General features: G+C 44.2%; 1 protein-coding gene across 2 annotated transcripts in view; it reads right to left on the minus strand.

Moving 5' to 3' along the window:
* Positions 1–613, minus strand: part of FRAS1 (Fraser extracellular matrix complex subunit 1) — a gene marked incomplete at its 5' end in the record, with an annotated part of 457,295 nt that extends 456,682 nt beyond the window's left edge. Inside the window, one exon of one of the 2 annotated variants that reach the window (XM_080673629.1) lies at positions 523–613. In XM_080673629.1, the coding sequence (XP_080529755.1) occupies positions 523–598 (76 nt within the window). The remainder of the gene's footprint in view (positions 1–522) is intronic. The other variant, XM_080673630.1, reaches the window with a different exon arrangement.
* Between the last annotated feature and the right edge of the window lie 18,700 nt (positions 614–19,313).

Consider the following 19,313-nt stretch of genomic DNA (forward strand, 5'->3'; position numbering starts at 1 on the left):
GGTCTCTTTTCGTGCCGTTGCATTGCCTACGTCCAGAACACGCTCTAACCAGCCAGTTATAAAACCTTCACTGGACTGTAAGGGGAGACCTATTGGGACGAGGAGGGCGGGAGAGCAGTGGGGGCTTTGGGTGCCGATTGTATGTTTCATAGGAGCAGGAAAACGTGTTTTTACACAGGTAAGAGCACTTGCTCGCTCGGCACCTACGCTCCGTGTAGTTGCTTTCCATTGGGGGCAGCGGAGAAGTGGGAAAACAGAGAATCCAATTTCAGAGATTCCACCTCATCCCGGCACCCACCTACCCAAATGCACTGAGGGCAGAGAGCGAGACGCAAGACCGGCTGGTGATCCGAATACAAAACAATCAGGAGTGGAAGTCTCAGAAAAAGCCCACTCCTGTTCTATTCCCACCCACCCGTGCCCAAAAAAAACTTTCATCTGGTCCACCATACCATAACGCCGCTGGGTTGGTTAAACAGCACGGACACACACACACACACACACACACCGCCGCTCTCTCACCTTCAGAGTGATGAGGCAATACTGCAAATTCCGCCAGTGCTAGGGCCACCCCGAGCCACACTTTAAAGACACCCATCGCCGCCTCGGCACCCACGCTGGAGGAGCCCAGCCTTCAGCATCCAAGAACCCGCTCTCGGCCAAAACGCTGGCTTCAGGCGGGGGGCGGGGGGCGGCCACCTCCTGGGAAATGAGGCGATGGAGAGCTCTCTCACACCAGCCCCGGAGGCGCCGGGGTGGGCGGGGGATCCAATCCGCTCTCTGCCCAGCTCTCCAGCAAAGCAGGGCGCCAACGCGGGCTCAGCTCGGGAAGAGGCAAAGCGCAGTTCTCCGGGGCGGTCTCGCCGGAAAGTTGCGGGTCACCGGCTGATCGGATCACCCAGCATTTCCCTGAGGCCTGAGCCTTCCGCTCCGGGGTCCCCCACCGTGGAGATCCCCGCGCGGGTGCGTCTGCAGCAGCTTTTGAAAGTTCGCTAGACACCTTACGTCGGCGCTGCGTCGGCAGAGGGGGTCGCCAGGAGCCCGGAAGGACCCACCCACCCGCCCTTCTGTGGGCCACTGGGCTCGGCGGACCTTGGCCGCGGGGGGCCGCTCGCAAGAAACTTTGGGCTGCGCTGCGGGCAGCTCCGGGGACTCGCGGCCGCTGCGGGCAGATCCGGGGAGTCGCGGGTGTTGCAGCCGCTTGGCGCCGCCTCGGGCTGCGCTCCCTGCAGCAGAAGGTAGAGCTTCGGAGGAAAGACCCGGGCGGCGGCGCGGGAGGCGCTGCAGCTACTTTGGACCCCCACCGCCGCGGTGAGGAGGGCTGTGGCGGCGCGGCTCGCTCCACGCCCACAGCTACCTCCGCACTGAACGCGGCGGAGCTGGTCTGCGGGGTCGAGGTGTGCTTACGGGAGAGGAGGAGGAGCCATAATTGTAAATGCACGGAGAAAAGAGCTACAGGGGCTGGAAAGAACCCCCGAACTCAATGCCACTCACACCCGAGAGCCCGGAGACGCACAAAATAAGGCCCCCTTTGGATGCCCGCGTGTAAAAGACACGCTCCGCCTCCCTTCGCCTCCCTCCCCTCTCTCCGCTCTCCAGTGTTGGGCGTGAAAATGGACCCAGGGACACGGAGCTTTGGCAAAGATTCCAGAGAGTCACGTGGGGAAGGGGGAACGCGGGGAGGGGTGGTGGTGAGGGGAAACCTAGAGAGCAACCTGATCCCCTTATACGTTCTGCCGGAGTTCAGATTGCCTTTGTCTGGAGCGGGATCAAAGGTGGTCGGTCACACCAGGGAGGGGTAGGAGGGGAGATGGCGTGGTCCCTGCTCAGGCACAGCTGAGGGTTGTGCGAGCCGGGTCCACACCCCTCACGCAGGGAGAGACCCACTCCGGAGTAAGGTACACCCACATTCAAAGGCCCCGGCGCTACCCTCACCCCACACCCCGCCACTCCTGCTGGACTAAGTGCGAGAGGCGGACCTGATCCATCTTCCTCGCTCTGGGACCTTCCGTCGCCGCATAGTGGGTTTGCCCACCAGCTCGGGAGGATCTTGGTGTGTGTGTCCTAGCGGGGCCTCCCACCGCGAAGGCACCTCTACCTCTCCTGGATGCGGTCTCTGCGCGGTGGCTGCAGCCGCGCCCCCAAACGCCCTGACTGGGAAGTAAATGTCAGGGCAAGGCAGACTCCAGCGCACACTTACAGAGCAGAGGCCTTGATTCCTGGTCAGCACTGAGTAATGGCAGCTGGATTTTTTGTTGTTGTTGTTTGTTTGTTTTTTGTTTTTTTACCAAATAAAAATAGCTGAGGTAAGGTTAAATAAGCATTCTTTAAGATGAGAAAATGGTTGCATCTAGGAGATGCTGGCTGGCTGGCTTCTGATTGGCCCAGAGAAGAGACATCCTGGGCCGCTCCGTGTTGGAGGGAGTTTGTCCAAGGAGTAGAGTTTGTCCGAGCATTGAACGCCAAGAGGGGTCCCACTGTTTAACTCATTAAGTTGTAACTGGCAGATCCCTGAGACTACTACTATTTAGCCAGAACTAAGAGGAAACCTCTGACAACCTGGCACTGGTTTTTGAGTACTGAGGCCCCAGGTATTGTGCAATGGCTCTCTGGTTCTCCTGAGTTGTGGTGGTCTCAGGGGCAGAGGCTGTTTTCAGCTTTGTATATTTGAAGCACATAGTAGATTAAAAGTCATTAAAAGTCTGTTGACAGAATGGACTTAGAAAAATAGTAAGTCCCTGAGAGCAGTGACCATATCAAGTGAAGTTGGGTGTCTTAAACCCCCCAAAAAAGGATCCACTCCCTCTTTTCTTTAGAAAGTTGACATTTTCTCACTCCCTTGTAAAGTGCTATGAAAACTCCACTTGAAACAGTGTTACTCCGTACCCCTCCTTATAGAAGTTTTGGAGCCACCACTGACAAAGAGTAACTTAGACAATTTGCTCTTTCAAGAGTCAATTTGATTTTATAAAAAAAAAAAAAAAATCATACTGTCATGGCACTCGAATTAATCTCAGTAAGACATCTGTTATTTTTATGCTAAATGCAAATGTGCTACTTTTTAAAAAGGGAAAGGAAATGAAAGAAGGAGAGAAAGGAGGGGGGAGAATCGCATCACCAAGTTTCCCCGAATTCATCATATGCTATATTTATAAATAGCATCCCCCTTCCACCACCAGCCTAGCACAGGGGCACACACTGGCTCACTAGAATCATCCTCCCTTTACCCTAATTAGACAGAGAGCTAGTTGGTAGCCCCAGAGTACCTGTACCAAGATCCTTGGATGACCAAATGGTTAAAAGGATCAACTAATAATTTAGTAATATTAGGCATATCGGGTGTCCATTTAAATTGAGATATTGGAAAAAGAATTATATTAGCACAACCTATTTCATTATGATGGAAGTTTAGTAAGCATTTTTATAGATATGCAGCTACTCAGAACTAGCTCATCTCTATAAGCTAACCCCTACTTATGAGTGTTTTCTTTCAGCAACCAGTGCTTCCAGTGACAGGGAGTTGGCAATTCACTAGCCAGATACTTGGATCTATATCTTCAGTGCTCTTCATTCACATGTCTGGATTCCACAACTTCTGTTAGTATGTCCCACAATATCTCCTTGGCTCAGCCCTGCTGTCATCGACTGACATTTCCCTGGCCTTGAGGGACTGATTTATCAATTCCTGCTTTAAATGACGGTGATAACAGCAAGAACAGCTAACACATATTGAATACTTTGTTCCTAACACTGCACACTTTCCTACTTGATCCTCCAGTAGCCTTGTGAGATAGTACTATTATTTTTTCCATTTACAGGAGAAATCATTAATGTTCAGAGGGTTAAATAATCTGTCCAAAATTACTAGTAGACAGCTAATAAATGACAAAGCATATTAGAGCAAGCAACTCTAGCTGCAATAACAGACAAATCCCCACATTGCAGTGTCTTGAAACAACAAAAGTTTATTTCTCAATTACATCCTGGCCACTGCCCATAGGTGGCCACTGATATTGATGACTTCTTGTTGCAAGGCCATCATGGAACACAGGCGCTGCCTCTGCATCTGGGCAAGAGAGTGCTAGAGGCACTGCAGTACCTAAGGCTTTCCCTCAAGCATCCTGTGACAAGAATAAGTCACATGACCCCAACCTGACTGCAGGAAGGGCTGAGGCCCACCGGGGAACACAGGGATGTTTAGTGAGCACTGCTCCACTCCAGAGACCACGCTCTAACCCTCTTAACTCCCCGCAGCTACACCAGCTCATTCTCACCAAAGCCCCAGGTCGAACCTTCTCAACTAACACTCAGCTTTGCTGACCTTCACTGCAGATGCTCTACTGTTTCTCCAGCCTGTCTTTACTCCGCTTTGCTGCTCTTCCACTTTGCTCTCCTTTCCCCTTCTCCCTCCCATCCCCCTTTCCTCTGCCTCTCGCGGTCTTTTTTCTGTACAACCCCACTCGAAGGATTAAGTCTTATATCTTTCTCCTATATGTGCCTTCTCTGAATTCCTTCCACCTGCTCGGGCAGTGTTCCTGCAGTATTAGTGCATTTGTTCTGGCTTGTCACTTTCAGCATGTGACAATATTTGTTGCCTTTTTTTCTGCTTCAAATAGTTACATCAAAAAAGAATAGTCAAGCCGAAACCGGTTTGGCTCAGTGGATAGAGCATCGGCCTGCGGACTGAAAGGTCCCAGGTTTGATTCCAGTCAAGGGCATGTACCTTGGTTACGGGCATGTCCCCAGTGGGGGGTGTGCAGGAGGCAGCTGATCGATGTTTCTCTCTCATCGATGTTTCTAACTCTCTATCTCTCTCCCTTCCTCTCTGTAAAAAATCAATAAAATATATTTTTTAAAAAAAAAGAATAGTCAAATAATGCAGAGTATAAACTGATGGGCTCTGCTATAATCTAAAACCCTTCTCCTCTCCCCTCCCCTCACACACACACATACACACACACACACACACACACACACACAGGATATCCACGGAAAATACATTCTGGCAACTTTTCTCTGTTTAACAAATATAATTATTTTTTGTATAAAAATAGAGTCAGGGTTTACATGCTATTTTGTAACCTGCCTCTTTTCTCCCACTGAACAAAATAGCTAGGCCACACGTTTCTAAGCCCAATTATATTAATCTACCTCATTTTTAAGTGCCGCTTGGGTTTACACTGTATGGATATGTCTTTATCTATTTAGCCAAACTCTTTTGAAGAATGCTTAGGTTGTTTCCATTTTTTTGCTGTTATAAATAATACAGCACTAAAACATCTTTATAAAAGTTCTTTATGCACTTACCTAATTATCTCCCTAGGATAAACTTTGTACGTGAAATTGCTGAGTGAAAAGCAGGCATATTTTTCATTTTCATACAATCATTTAATCTTTGCAAATTCAAAAGGTAAAATAGCATTTTGCTTAATACCACTTACTCACTTTGTTATCTCAGACATATTAACCTCCCTGAACCTCCGATTCCCTATCTATGAAATGGACATTGTAATAGTGCCGACCTTACAGGACCTTTTTTTTTTTTGCATTAAATAAGATAAAAGGACCATACCTGACACAAGTTAGCCACTTCACAGATGTTAGACAAGTGAAATACAGGTATTTTTTAAATTTGCATTTCTTTGCTCTTTAGTAAGGTAAAACTTTTTCTCATACTTACTGTATTTCTTTGTGTGTATGTGTGTAAATAGGGTTTTTTATTTTATGTAGAATTATAAGGTTTTTTTAATATATTCAGGATACTAATCCTTTTTTATGAATGTGGACATTGCTTTGCAGAAAGGGAGTGGTCACTGACCATTTATTTTTGTGGAAAATGATAGATCCCCCAGTAGTGTTACTGGAAGGACATGTAAGACCAAAACCAAGAGAGAAAAAAAGAGTCCTTTTAATTAAGACTTTTTTTCCTGGGATAAAATAAACAAAAACCCCATATGGAACAGCCAGCCAATCCTTACACACTAGTTCAGTCTTTTCTCACTGGTCAATACCTCCGCCTCATCAGTGGTTAATAATTTTAATATAACCCCTTGCCTACCACAACAACATAGCAGAAAGCCAAACATCAGAGGCCACTGAAAATGACAAATGGTCACAGCAGCCAATACAGGAAAGTTGCTAGGTCATCTCAGCACATTTAATCAATTTTTTTCCGCACAGATTACACTGGCTTTGTTTTATAAATAAAAGTCCTATAGGTCTGGGCCTGATTCATCCTGCACTTCACCATTGCATACTAACTTCTAAATTTTTTTTAAAAAATTTGTTATTCTCTGTATCACCAATTATCTTCTAGTTACACCTCAAACAACTTGAATAACCTAACTAGCTAATCAACGCAGGTAATAAATACAACATAGCCATGGCAATTAGAAAAAAATACTGAGCCAGCCGGCATGGATCAGTGGCTGAGTGTTGATCTATGAACCAGGAGGTCACAGTTCAATTCCCGGTCAGGGCACATGCCCAGGTTGTGGGCTCGATCCCCAGTGTGAGGCGTGCGGGAGGCAGACGATCAGTGATTCTCTCTCATCATTGATGTTTCTATCTCTCTCTCTCTCCCTTCCTCTCTGAAATCAATAATATATATATATTTTTAAAAACTGACAAGGATGTAGAACAACTGGAACTCTCATATGTTTTGCTGGTGCTAATGCTAAATGGTGCAGACACATTAGAAAAGTTTGGCAGTTTCTTATGAAGTTACCATATGGCATAGCCATCCCACACCTAAATATTTACCCAAGGGAAATGAAGACTCATGTTCCCACAAAAACCTGTATATGAATGTTTACTTTGGCTTTATTAGTCACCAAAACTAGGAACAACCCAAATGACCCTCATCTGGGAAATGAATAAACAAATGGTGGTATACTTGTACAATGGAATACTAGTCAGCAACAAAAAAGGACAAACTACTGATATACACCACAGCACAGATGAATCTCAAATACATTATGATAAATGAAAGAAGCCAGACTCAAAAAACTATACACTCTGATTCCATTTATGTGACATCCTTGAGTGGTAAAACCATAGGGTCAGAAAACAGATCAGAGGTCCCCAGAGGCAGAGGGTAAGGGGGAGTTGACTACAAAGGGCACAGGGTAATTTTGAAGAGAGATGAAACTGTTCAAACACTTGCTTGAAATAGTAATTACATGACTGTATGTTTGTTGAAACTCACAGAACTGTACACTAAAAAGGGTAAACTTCACTGCCTATAAGTCATACCCTAATTTAAAGCATGGAAAACAAACAAATCTTAGCAAACAAGCATTACTTCCAAATTTGGTAAAAAGAACAACAATAATAGAGTTAGTCGAAATGCTTGCACATATGGATCACATTTTATTTTTATTAGAGAGCACTGTTTTATGTAATGGGCTATGGCACTTTGAGGCCAAAACGATGACAACAAAGCTCCCTTCCCCTGCCTCAGTGAAGTCCAAAGCTTATGATGGCAGCATCGTAAGATGGTGAACCCTCAATAAGCCCAAGTCCCTGAGTGACTATTTGAAAAAAAAACCCTGCCAACATTCGTTGGACAGATAATGTGAGAAATAAACTTTATTTTGTTAAGTAACAAAGATTTGGGGGTTGTTTGTTACTTCAGCATGTGGTCGGCAAACTGCGGCTCACGAGCGCGGTTTGCCGCTCTGTTGACTAATGACTTTGCCGACCACTGACCTAGACTCTCGATTCCAATAATTACAGGCTGTTGTTGTTCCTTGTGATTAAGCCCCTATCCCAGTGGTCAGCAAACTCATTAGTCAACAGAGTGGCAAACCGCGGCTTGCGAGCCACATGTGGCTCACAAGCCACAATTTGCCGACCACTGCCCTAGCCCATCCTGAAGAATGCTGCCTTTCACTGTGTCAGCTCCACCTTCCACTGGGGTCCCCCTTAGGCCTGGGGAGGAGGGTGGGCAGGGATGAGGTGGAGGGGGGTCAATGTGGGTAAAAGAGGCATGTCTGAATACTTTCAACAATAAAGATAAATTTTAAAAAATAAATTTAAAAAATAAAAATAACTGCCAGCAATTCTCAGAGCACCATGCATTTATTTGACCAATCTATAGAGGTTGATGCCAAGTTATCTAAGAAAAGCAAGGAACCTATTTTCTTGTGCACCCACAGCAAACATTTCTTTGTTTCATTGGCCCACATTCTTTCCCATGCTCATCTGATTCAACATGTTAGACAGAGTATGAAATTTCATGAATTAGCTAAGACCTGAGTCATCAAAAATGCCCCACCCCTACAGTCAGAAGTAGAGTTAACTCCCCCCCACACACACACACATTAAGGTGCTTAGCCAAACCAAGATGCTTTAGAAAGTAATAGATAATCCTATATAATAAAAGGGTAATATGCAAATTACCGGGAATGACCGGTCACTATGATGCACTCTGACCACCAGGGTTCAGACGCTCAACGCAGGAGCTGCCCCCTGGTGGTCAGTGTGCTCCCACAGCGGGAGCTCCGCTCAGCCACAAGCTGGGCTGATGGCTGCGAGCGCAGCGGCAGTGGTGGGAGCCTCTCTCACCTCTGCGGCAGCGCTCAGGATGTCCATGGGGAGCAGGCCTAAGCCATCAGTCGGACATCCCCCAAGGGCTCCTGGGCTGCCAAAGGGATATCTGACTGCCAGGTTAGGCCTGATCCCCCGGGGAGCGGGCCTAAGCTGACAGTTGGACATCCCCCAAGGGCTCCTGGACTGCTAGAGGGTGCAGACTGGGCTGAGGGACCCCCCAGAGTGCACAAATTAATACGCTAGAGGCCAGTGTACCTGGCCTCTAGTGTATTAATAATCACACTAGCAAACCAGGGCTACCAAAGTATATGGCTTCCTAAGGAAAATGTGGATAACTGAATGAAAAATTGGTAGCTAGTAAGAGAAAGTGGAAAGGATATTGGGGAGATAATCACAATGTCCATTTTAAAAGTTATTTTAAACCATACCAAACCTACATGTCTTAGTCCAGTCAGACTGCTATACTGAAACACTGCAGACTGAGTGGCTTATAAACAACAGAAATTGTTCTCAGTTCTGAAGACTGAGAAGTCTGAGAGGAAGACATGGGCAGATTCAGTATCTGGTGAGAACATGCTTCCTGTTCACAGATGGCTGCCTTTTTGCTATGTCCTCACAAGGCAAAAGGGGTGAGGGAGGGCTCTGGGGTCTCTTTTATAAGGGCACTAATCCCATTCATGAGGGCTTCAACCTCATGATTTAATTACCTCACAAAGGCCTCACCTCCAAATGCCATCACACTGGGGATTAGGTTTAAACATATGAATTTTTGGGGGTGGGGAGGATATACGCATTCAGTCCATACCACCTACAAAGAAAACAGAGTCCCTGAGGTCATAATTACCATACACTCTTTATGAGGGAAAACTCAGTAAACTGCAAAGCTTGCTTCTGAATCCAGCCTGTTTTCAAGATATTCTTTCCAAGGTAACATAAGAAAATCCACATTAGTGAGCTCAAGCCTGCTGATGTGCCCTGGGCTCCTGGTCCACAGCCCACGCCCCCCAAGGCTTTTTAACGACCTCAGTGTAGAAACAACAAAGAAAAACACCTTCTCAGAAGTAAAAATCATGGCTTTGAGATTATTTTCACTGCAACCCAAAGATATTGGCCTCCACAAATCAAGGAATGAGAGACTGGATCATCTCATTCTGAGCCCAGGAAGTGACACCTATGATGCAGTCTAAGTTCTAAGACTTAACTGGTTGACTGACTTTAGACAAGCCCTTAATAGATGAGATGTCCTTCTAAGTCCTCATCTGTAGAAGGGAGATAATAATACTTGGGATCCACTTATTCAACTGGGTTGTTTTTGAGGCTCAAATTAAGAAAATAGATATGAAAATCTTTTGAAATATTAAGAGCACTACACAGTGTAAAGAATTATTATTAAGAACTTTCAGCTAGGTCAGGCATTTTTATGTGCAAGGCAGTTTTAAGGCTGTGAATAATCATTCTGTGGTAATTGGATATGTAAATGCTCTCAGAGGTCTATTTCAGCAGGCTATTCAGATAAATCAAAACTGATGATGATGATGTTGATATGACATGATGATATTTCTCTAATCGTGAATGAGAGGCAGAGAGCAAAGATAATGATCTCACACCTTAATCCATGGAAAAAGATTAAGTACCTTTTAGCATCTTTACTTTTTAATAGATTTTCAGTAATTATATAATCAGACCTGCAACTTTTACTAGCAATGGGAGTCTAATATGTTTGCTCATACTAATGCATTAGCTTTTAATTTTGCTGTTTTTCTCCTTTATCCTGTGAGTACCTAGTAGCAGCTGAGCTGCTATATGTCTGGCTTTGATTCCTCTGGAGTGATTCAATCTTAAAATGATGGTGGATTTTGAAAAGACCGGGAAGAACTGGCCATGGGTTCTCAGGGGAGTCCCCTGGCAGACAGGCAGTCCTGGACCTGCTGTCATTTTTAGGAGGTTAGAGAGTTGAGTAATATTTCCCTTGTGGGTACAGGACAAAAAGAAGGTGGGAAAGCAAATAGTGAAGAGCCATGTCCCTGTGTCCCTTCACACCTTGCTTAGAACCAAAAGGTATACAGAATTTGAAAGTGACCTGGAGATGGGAAAAATGTTTGTATCTCCCATAGATGGCCCCTTCTTATCAACTCCATCATGATCCTCAGAACCACCATTATGCTTCTTCTCACCAAATCGTATTAACACGGATCTGAGTCAATGATGCATCAAATGTAGTGTTGGCATAGAAAAATCTAACTTGCAATGAATATGGCCAAAGCTTTTTATTAAAATGTAAAGATATGTACTGTCTTACTTTACATAAGATGCTATAAAGAGATGCCACTCTCATAAGTAAAGGGGAAGAATCGCAAACAATGCAATCAATTTCCTAGATATCTGAGAACAGAACAAAGTTTATAGCTGTATGTACTTAGGTGACTTAGCATGGCAGAATATCATGATTTTTTTGTGTGCTCTTCCCTTCATAGAAAAAAAAAATTACAAATAAAAGCTTTCTTCTCTGATTTTCTCAAATTTATTTGAAAAGTAGGGCAATTGTGCCCTAACCAGTTTGGCTCAGTGGATAGAGTGTTGGCCCGTGGACTCAAGGGTCCCAGGTTCGATTCTGGTCAAGGGCATGTACCTTGGTTGTGGGCACATACTCAGTAGGGAGTGTGCAGGAGGCAGCTGATCGATGTTTCTCTCTCATCGATGTTTCTAACTCTCTATCCCTCTCCCTTCCTTTCTGTAAAAAATCAATAATATGTATATATATATATAAAGAAAGAAAAGTAGGGCAATTGTTTTCATCCACAATTGTCCTTATAAATCCTCTTTTAATCTGAATATAATTAAAAGACTTACAATAAGCTTTGAATTGAACTGGAAAGTTGTTAACATGATGCTATTTTACATATATCATCAAAAATAACCTGTCATTTTAATTTTCATTATAAATGTGGGGATTCCATAAGTGTCTACCTATGGAATCAGTTAGAAATAAAATGACGCTCTGATGAATAGACAAATCAATTAGTTTTATTCATGGCATAGAGTCCACCCAGAATAATGCCTCTCAACAGGAACAGTTACAGAGGTTCCCAGCTAGCCTGCCTGCTAGGGGCTATGTGATTGGCAGGAATCTTACCTGTGGGCAATTATCCACAGAGCTCCTTAGCTAACCCACCTTCTGGCATCCCCAAACACGCATGCTCATTCAGGAAGGAGGCAACTAAAGTTTGCTGAAGAAATACATATCAGCTACCTGTGCTAGCCAACCTACTCCTGCCATAAATAGAAACAAACAACCAAAATCAAAACACCTCTGAGAAAGGAGCCACAGCTTGAAGTAGGAATATAAAAATGAACCAAAAATAATAATAAGAAGAACTGATCTCTGAGTAAAAAAACATCATGCAAGAAACACAAGAAAACTTTCAAAAAAAAATGAATGTATATCCTCAGAGTTATTGGAAAGGACAGTATTTCTGAAAAACAAGCACTAGCCACTATGCAAAATAACACAAAAGAGTTTTTGGAAAACAAAGATATAATTTCCAAAATAAGAACAACTTAACAGAAGTTCTGTATAATAAAACATACATAGCTGCAAACTTTAATCAGCCTGAAGGATTAAAACAGGATATTTTCAAAACTTAAAGCAATAAAACATAATATAGCTTCAGGAGACACTGTAACTATCTAATAAGAGTTCTCAGTGGAGGAAACAGAGAAAACATAAGGAAAATAGTAGTAAAAGGAACAATAGTTATTCATGCAGAGATAATGGAAGGCTGAACACATATCCCCCTCTCTCCTGACCAATAGTGTGGTAAACAGCTGATGTGGAGAGGGCGTTGGGCCTTGGAAGATAGTGTGGCCCTCTTAGGATTGAATGTCTCCATCAGAATCCAGTGGTTCAGCTGGAGTTGCTTTTCAAAAAACACCATTGTCTTGCCGAAACCGGTTTGGCTCAGTGGATAGAGCGTCGGCCTGTGGACTCAAGGGTCCCAGGTTCGATTCCAGTCAAGGGCATGTACCTTGGTTGCGGGCACATCCCCAGTGGGGGGTGTGCAGGAGGCAGCTGGTCGATGTTTCTCTCTCATCGATGTTTCTAGCTCTCTATCCCTCTCCCTTCCTCTCTGTAAAAAAATCAATAAAATATATTTAAAAAAAAAAAAACACCATTGTCTTCCACAAGGGCATAGTCTAGCTATCGAATGTTGAGGGCCTACCGTAGTTTGTCATGAACACCATGCAGCACCATTCCCACCACTTATACTTCAATATAATGGTCTGCTGAGTTTTTTGGGCCATGCAGCTGGGCTGCTTACCTTACCACAGGTCCTGCTGTAGAACTCTTTCTTGCTCCGCACCCTACTTTATGATGGCAGTCTTCTGTGTTGCCCAGGATAGAGGTTGGAGCAGTATTCCCAGGTGCAGAATATGCTGCCTCCAAACTCCAAAGAGGCCTACCAGGCATTGTATTTCCGTCTTCATGGTGGAGTTGCAAGATGCAATAATTTGTCTTTCATTTGAAAGGGATATGTTGGCACACCTATGACTCTTGAATCTTTGCAGGGTTTATCTTCCACCATCAGGCACAGAGGTGACTTTCCAAGGCTTCTAGTGTGCTAACCACTTTTTGCACCTCTGACCCTATTAGAATAATATCTTTGATGTAGCAGATCAGTTTCTGGGAGGGTGTCCACATAGTCCAGATCTCTTCAGACTATCCTATACAATAAATAGGTAATATGAAAATTAACCCTCACGCCCTCACAAGATGGCTGCCTATGACCAGGCCAGCAGGTGGGTTAGTGAGGGACGACCAAACGACTAAACAGCAGGCTGCATGGGGCAACCAGGCTGGCAGGGGGGTTAGTGAGGGATGACCAAATGACTGAACAAGCAGGCTGTGTGGGGCAACCAGGCCAGCAGGGGAGTTAGTGAGGGATGACCAAATGACTGAACAGCAGGCTGCGTGGGATGACCAGGCCAGTGGGGGGGCAGTTGGGGGTGACCAGGCTGGCAGGGGGGGCCATTAGGGGCAACCAGGCCGGCAGGGGGGACAAGTAAGAGGTGACAAGGCCAGCGGGGTGGGGGGGGGCAGTTAGGGGCCACCAGGCCGGTGGGGGGGGTGCAGTTGGGGGCAACCAAACCGGCCGGGGGGGGGGCAGTTGAGTGCGATTAGGCTGGCAGGGAGGGCAGTGAGTGGTGACTAGGCCAGAAGGGGGGGCAGTTGGGGGTGACCAGGCCGGCTGTGGGGGACAGTAAGGGGTGACCAGGCCAACAGGGGGGAGGCAGTTAGGGGCAACCAGGCCAGCAGGGAGGGGGCAGTTGGGGGCAAACTGGCCAGCAGCGGGGGGCAGTTAGGGGCAACCAAGTTGGTGGGGGCGGGCAGTTAGGGGCAATCAGGCCAGCACACAGAGGCAGTGAGGGGCGATCAGGCCGGTAGGGGGGACAGTTAGGGGTGACCAGGCAGGCAGGCAGGTGAGCAATTAGGAGCCAGCGGTCCAGGATTGTGAGAGGGATGTCTGACTGCCAGTTTAGGGGCTAAACCAGCAGTCGGACATCTGCTGAGGGGTCTGGTATTGGAGAAGGTGCAGGCTGGGCTGAGGGGACCACCCCCCCTCCCCCGTGCACAAATTTCATGCACCGAGCCTCTAGTATTATGATAAAAGATAGATTTAACATAGCCCTGGGGAAAACTGCAAATATGACTTATTGCCCATTCCATGTGAATGTTTTTTCTGATTGGAATAGAAAAGAATGTGTTTGCCAACTCAGGGACTACATTCCATGTACCTGAGGCCATGTTAATCTGCTAGCAAATTTACATTTGAGATAGCAGCTGCTTAGTTGAGTTTTTGGTCCGCGGGGATTTTCTATGATTCATCGGGCTCCTTTTGTGGCCAGACTTGTAAATAAAATGGATGAGTATTAGTGTATGTATTCTATTACTTGTATGTTTCCTATTGCTTCTGTAACAAATTACTACAAACTTGGTGGCTTAAACAACAAAAACTGATTATCATACATTTCTGGAAGTTGAAATCTAAAATGAATCTCACTGGACTAAAATCAAGGTTAGCATTTCTCCTGAAATCCATTTCCTTGTCTTTTCCAGCTTTGCCCATACTCTCCTGGCTCATGGTCTCCCTCCATCTTCAAAGCTAGCAACAGCAGGTTCAGTCCTTCTCACATTGCATCACCCACCCCAACGCCCTGTCTCTTCTCACTCCTCCACATTCGAAGTGAACTGATTAGCAACCTTAATTCCATCTGCAACCTTAATCCTCCCTGGCACTTTACATAACTCAGTCATGGGTTCCAGTGACTAAGGACATCCTTGGGGAGACTATTATTATGACCACAAGAACTCTTTCCCAAGAGTGCAGTTTCTATTAGGACCTGGACATCCTTGGGGAGGCTATTATTATGACCACAAGAAGTCTTTCCCGAGAGTGCAGTTACTTGAATACGTGGCCACATCCTTTGGAGAAGAACTGGGAGAATGATTACAAGTGATAACTGTCAATGGTGTTGCCAGGTTCTTCTTCCTGTGGATCCAGCCTCCTCTTTAGTCAATATGCTCCAGATTTAAAAACTGGTTCAGATCTGGATGCAGGCAAAGTATCATGGCTTTTTATTGTGCCAATTGCTCTCAGCCTTCGGGTCCTTTGTCCTCAATTTTTTATGATGATACACACTGAGTAGTATCTACGTTGGCTCTAATCTATTTGCCCCTAGGGTCACTTGTTTGATTAATCATCTACTAGTCTACAACCCTCTTCTGGTCGTATCCCTTTGGCTATCATTCCTGAGGATTATTACAATAATTGCATCCACCTGACTTCTATTGTTTGGGGTTCCTATCAGCCTAGTTCTAGAATAGTCTCCTCCCATCAGTCCTGGGAAATAGCACTGAACATTTTTAGTGAAACTGGTACTCTGTCTCCAGAACATTCTCTATGACCTTGATGGGTGGTATATCCCCTGAGTGCACCTGTGGAATATGATACTCCAGTGGGTCTTCACATGTTACACCTACTTCAGCATGCCCACTTCCTTGGGTCTTTTGCACCTTTCCTCTATTGTCGCCCACAGAAATTCTGTCACTTCAAATTCATATGTATTAGCCATCATTTTTGTCCATGCTTCTAGAAGCATCCTAGTGGCAAGTCCATACCATCTTCTGGGGACTGTGCCACGGCATTAAATTCTGTATCTCAGGTGCATGCTCTCAATACAATAAACTCTCTACTGTTTAATCTTATGTCCCTGTCCTCTAATCAAGCACCCGCAATTCAGACTGGCAGTCTCAGACTAGCAGCTTCCGGCTAGATTTACAGCTCCTCTGGGATATATTCTCTTTCCTCCCTTATCAGGCCCAACTGTGGATGATGTATGTCACTCAGGATACAGACCTCGTGTCTAAGGAAGGATGTGGAAGTAGATTCTGAGGGAACCGTATGTTGTCTTGCCTGGAAGAGGCATCTGAATTTTCTTCAGGCAAGGGGGAACTGCCAACTTTTAATATGGTGGCGTAATCTGCTGCAAAATCAGATAATTCTAGGGCCTCAAAATCTGTTCAGATGTTCCTATCCCAAGGCCCTGACCTTGGCATAATAGACCTGCCTTAGTTGGGAGTTAAACATTCTCTGGAGCTCAGCCTCTTATCTCTCCCTGGGTCTGGTCCACAGCTTACTCTGCAAGAGATAGGAGCCTCTTTGTAAGCTGAGAGAGAGACCCTCTGGCTTTCACACTTGGCTTCCAGTTGCCTGCTAATGCCAGCAGCTTTTCCTTATCTTTTTTTATGAGAGTGGTTATAAAACTTTAACATTGTAGGCTTGTTAAAATTCAGATTGTTGGACCCAATCTCCACAGTTTCTGATTCCGTAGGTCTGTGATGGGGCCCAACAATTTGTATTTTACACAAGTTCCCAGTAGATACTTTGAGAAGCATTAATCTAAGGTTAATCAAGAGCTTTTAGCATCCAATCCCATTGCCTTTAGAGTTACTATTTCTCATACACTACTGAACTACCTGATAAATTATACCATCTAGTATATCCCCTTTCACCAATATACCATTACAATTCACCATCAGTGAGAGTTTTAGAATTGTACCTTGTGCCAAGGGCTGTGCTCCACCTCCCACCAATAATGGGGTCTTCACTGCCAGGTGACCAACAAATTATCCATTTCTAAAACCCTGGCATATCACCTGCTTTCTCACAAAACTTCTGCCACCAACTCTTCTAAGTTAGGTTCTCTTCCAGCAGATGCTAAGCCCGAGTTTGATAGACATGATATGCTTTAGGCATCAACTCAGAGAGAGAAAACAGGACTGGGCAGAAGTTAAACTATGATGAGGGCTGGACAATTGGAACTTCTGCAGAATATTGACTTGCAGACATGACAAATCACACTGGGCAGACATTGCTGGGCCCTTATACCCCCGACTTAACAACTCATTGTATGTAAGTCATCTTAGGAAGCCATGCTCTCTGCCACTGAGCCAAACCTCGGAGCAAGAGGCTGCTTGTTGACTACTTGGACAAGAAGCTCTCCCTGAAGGGGCATAAGGGTGGCACATGTCCAGATGACCACAGGGAAAGTAAAGGGATTGTGAAGGACTCAAAGCTTTTACTCTGTGTACTACTATAATTGAACACGTTAAGTCTGCATTCATATATAATTTGAATTATTTTAAAACACTTTCTAAAATAATATTAAAAGAAATTTTCTTTGAGTTAGGGAGACACAGAATGTTTAGATTTAGTCCTAACCAGCAATACTGAAAAAGGAAACACTTAAGATCATTCAAGTAAAACTTCTCAGCTTTAGGAATAAACATATTTTTTGAAAAATAGTCCTACATAATTAAGACTCAGATGGATTTATACTTTCATCTTCTACATGGAGTGCAAAAAAGACAATGGAATAATGTCTGTGGAGTTATAAAAGAAAGGGACTTTGAACCTAAAATTTTATACAAAATTTCATACAAAGGCAAATAAGTCATTATTGATATGTGAAAACAAATGAGAAATTTTTTACTCAACTGCTATATAGCTCCTGCTCACTCAATCTTTCTGAAAAACTTCAAGACATATTTCTACAAATAAATTATCTAAAGAAGTAAGAAGACTTAAAAAAAGAAATAGCATTGAGCAAAGAAACTAATAAACTTATAGATACGTATAAAGAAGTGTTATTATGGATATAAATCTCGATAAAGAATTGTTTAAATATCATGAAAATGAAATAGCTATAATACAAAAACCTCAAAAATATATTAAAATCGAAAATGATTTCAACAAAACAGGTCACTTTAGTGAAAGAGGAAGGAGGTTATAGTCATTTTTATTCCAGGGTGGATTTTTATCAGGGATGAGTTCATTCTTGATTCAATTTTTATGGCTAGACAAGTGAGTTGCTCTGACTAGCCAGCTAGAGTCACCTGCTCTTTTCTGTAATGGTAGAGAGGTGGGCACATGGATTTCACTATGGCAATATAGACTCCTCTTATAGTTGATAGGGACAGAAATAGAATATTGGAGTCCAACTATAACTGTAAGAAATATTAATCATGCTCTGTTAACCATGATTGCTCTATTCTGATTAAAGAAGGCACATTTTAACCTGGTGCACAATTGCACCAGGACCTGGGAGCTCACATGGAAATGCAGCACATCCCCACCATCAGGGAACTGCCCATTATCATGGGAAGATTAACAATCTTTTTGCAGAAACCTGAGCCAGAAATCAGAGCCCCCAGCCCTTTTAAGATCCCCAGCCCTTTGCAGCCATTGCATACCCGCAGGCCCATTGCAAATCTCCAGTCCCCGTTACCTGTAAATGCCCATTTGGCATACCCTTCCCCATGTAGCCTTTGTCCTTCTACCCAAGATAAGTATCTGGCTTATGATGGGGGGGGGGGGCGGGCATGGGAGGGAGCAGAGCAGATTTTTGTAGATGATCTGCTGCTCTCCCATGCTGATGGCAGTATTGGAATAAATATTCATATATGATTCAACCCTATCTCTGCTTAATTGGCTCAAGTAGAGACAGGCAACATGGACTCAATAGTGACATATCTAGAAGCTATTTTAAAACCATAAAACACATTAGCAGAATGGTATAAAAATATATTCTGTATTTCAAGTAGTATGGACATCATGAATATTATGAATTTACAGACCAAATAACAAAGAATTGAATTATGCCTTGCTATTTTCTTATGGCAGTCTGATCAAGGGTACCTTAACAAAGACCTCAACAGTTTACTCTTCCATCATAGCAGTGGACTTGCAATCTAAACTTCTCCCGTATCAATGACCCCTTTCACAGACTGTTCAAAGTCAGCATCCTGCTGCTTAGCAGCAAAACACAAAATGATACAAGAGCAGGAGTTCCTCTTCAGAAAATCGCCTTACAAACATAACACCAAGCTTTGCTCCTATTTCACAGATGAGGAGTTTGATACAATGAGGGATAAGTGATTTGCCCTGACCAGACTAGGCAGTGGATAGGTGAAAACGAGATTTTGTCAGAAGCAATTCACAGCACAGAAACCAAGCGTGGCAGGAAGGTGGGAACTAGACAATATCTCAAGTAGATGAGAATGTGATGATGGAACTATGCATCAAATTCTAGTGATGCCCATTGCACACATACTAAAATGCATTTGAATGAACATTTAGGAAACCTTTTTCTTAAACCAGCAATATAATTTTTCTTTATTTACAGCTATTGGGTATAATATT

The sequence above is a fragment of the Plecotus auritus genome (genome assembly GCF_963455305.1).
Source record: "Plecotus auritus genome assembly, chromosome: 1".
NCBI classification, from domain to species: Eukaryota; Metazoa; Chordata; class Mammalia; order Chiroptera; family Vespertilionidae; genus Plecotus; species Plecotus auritus.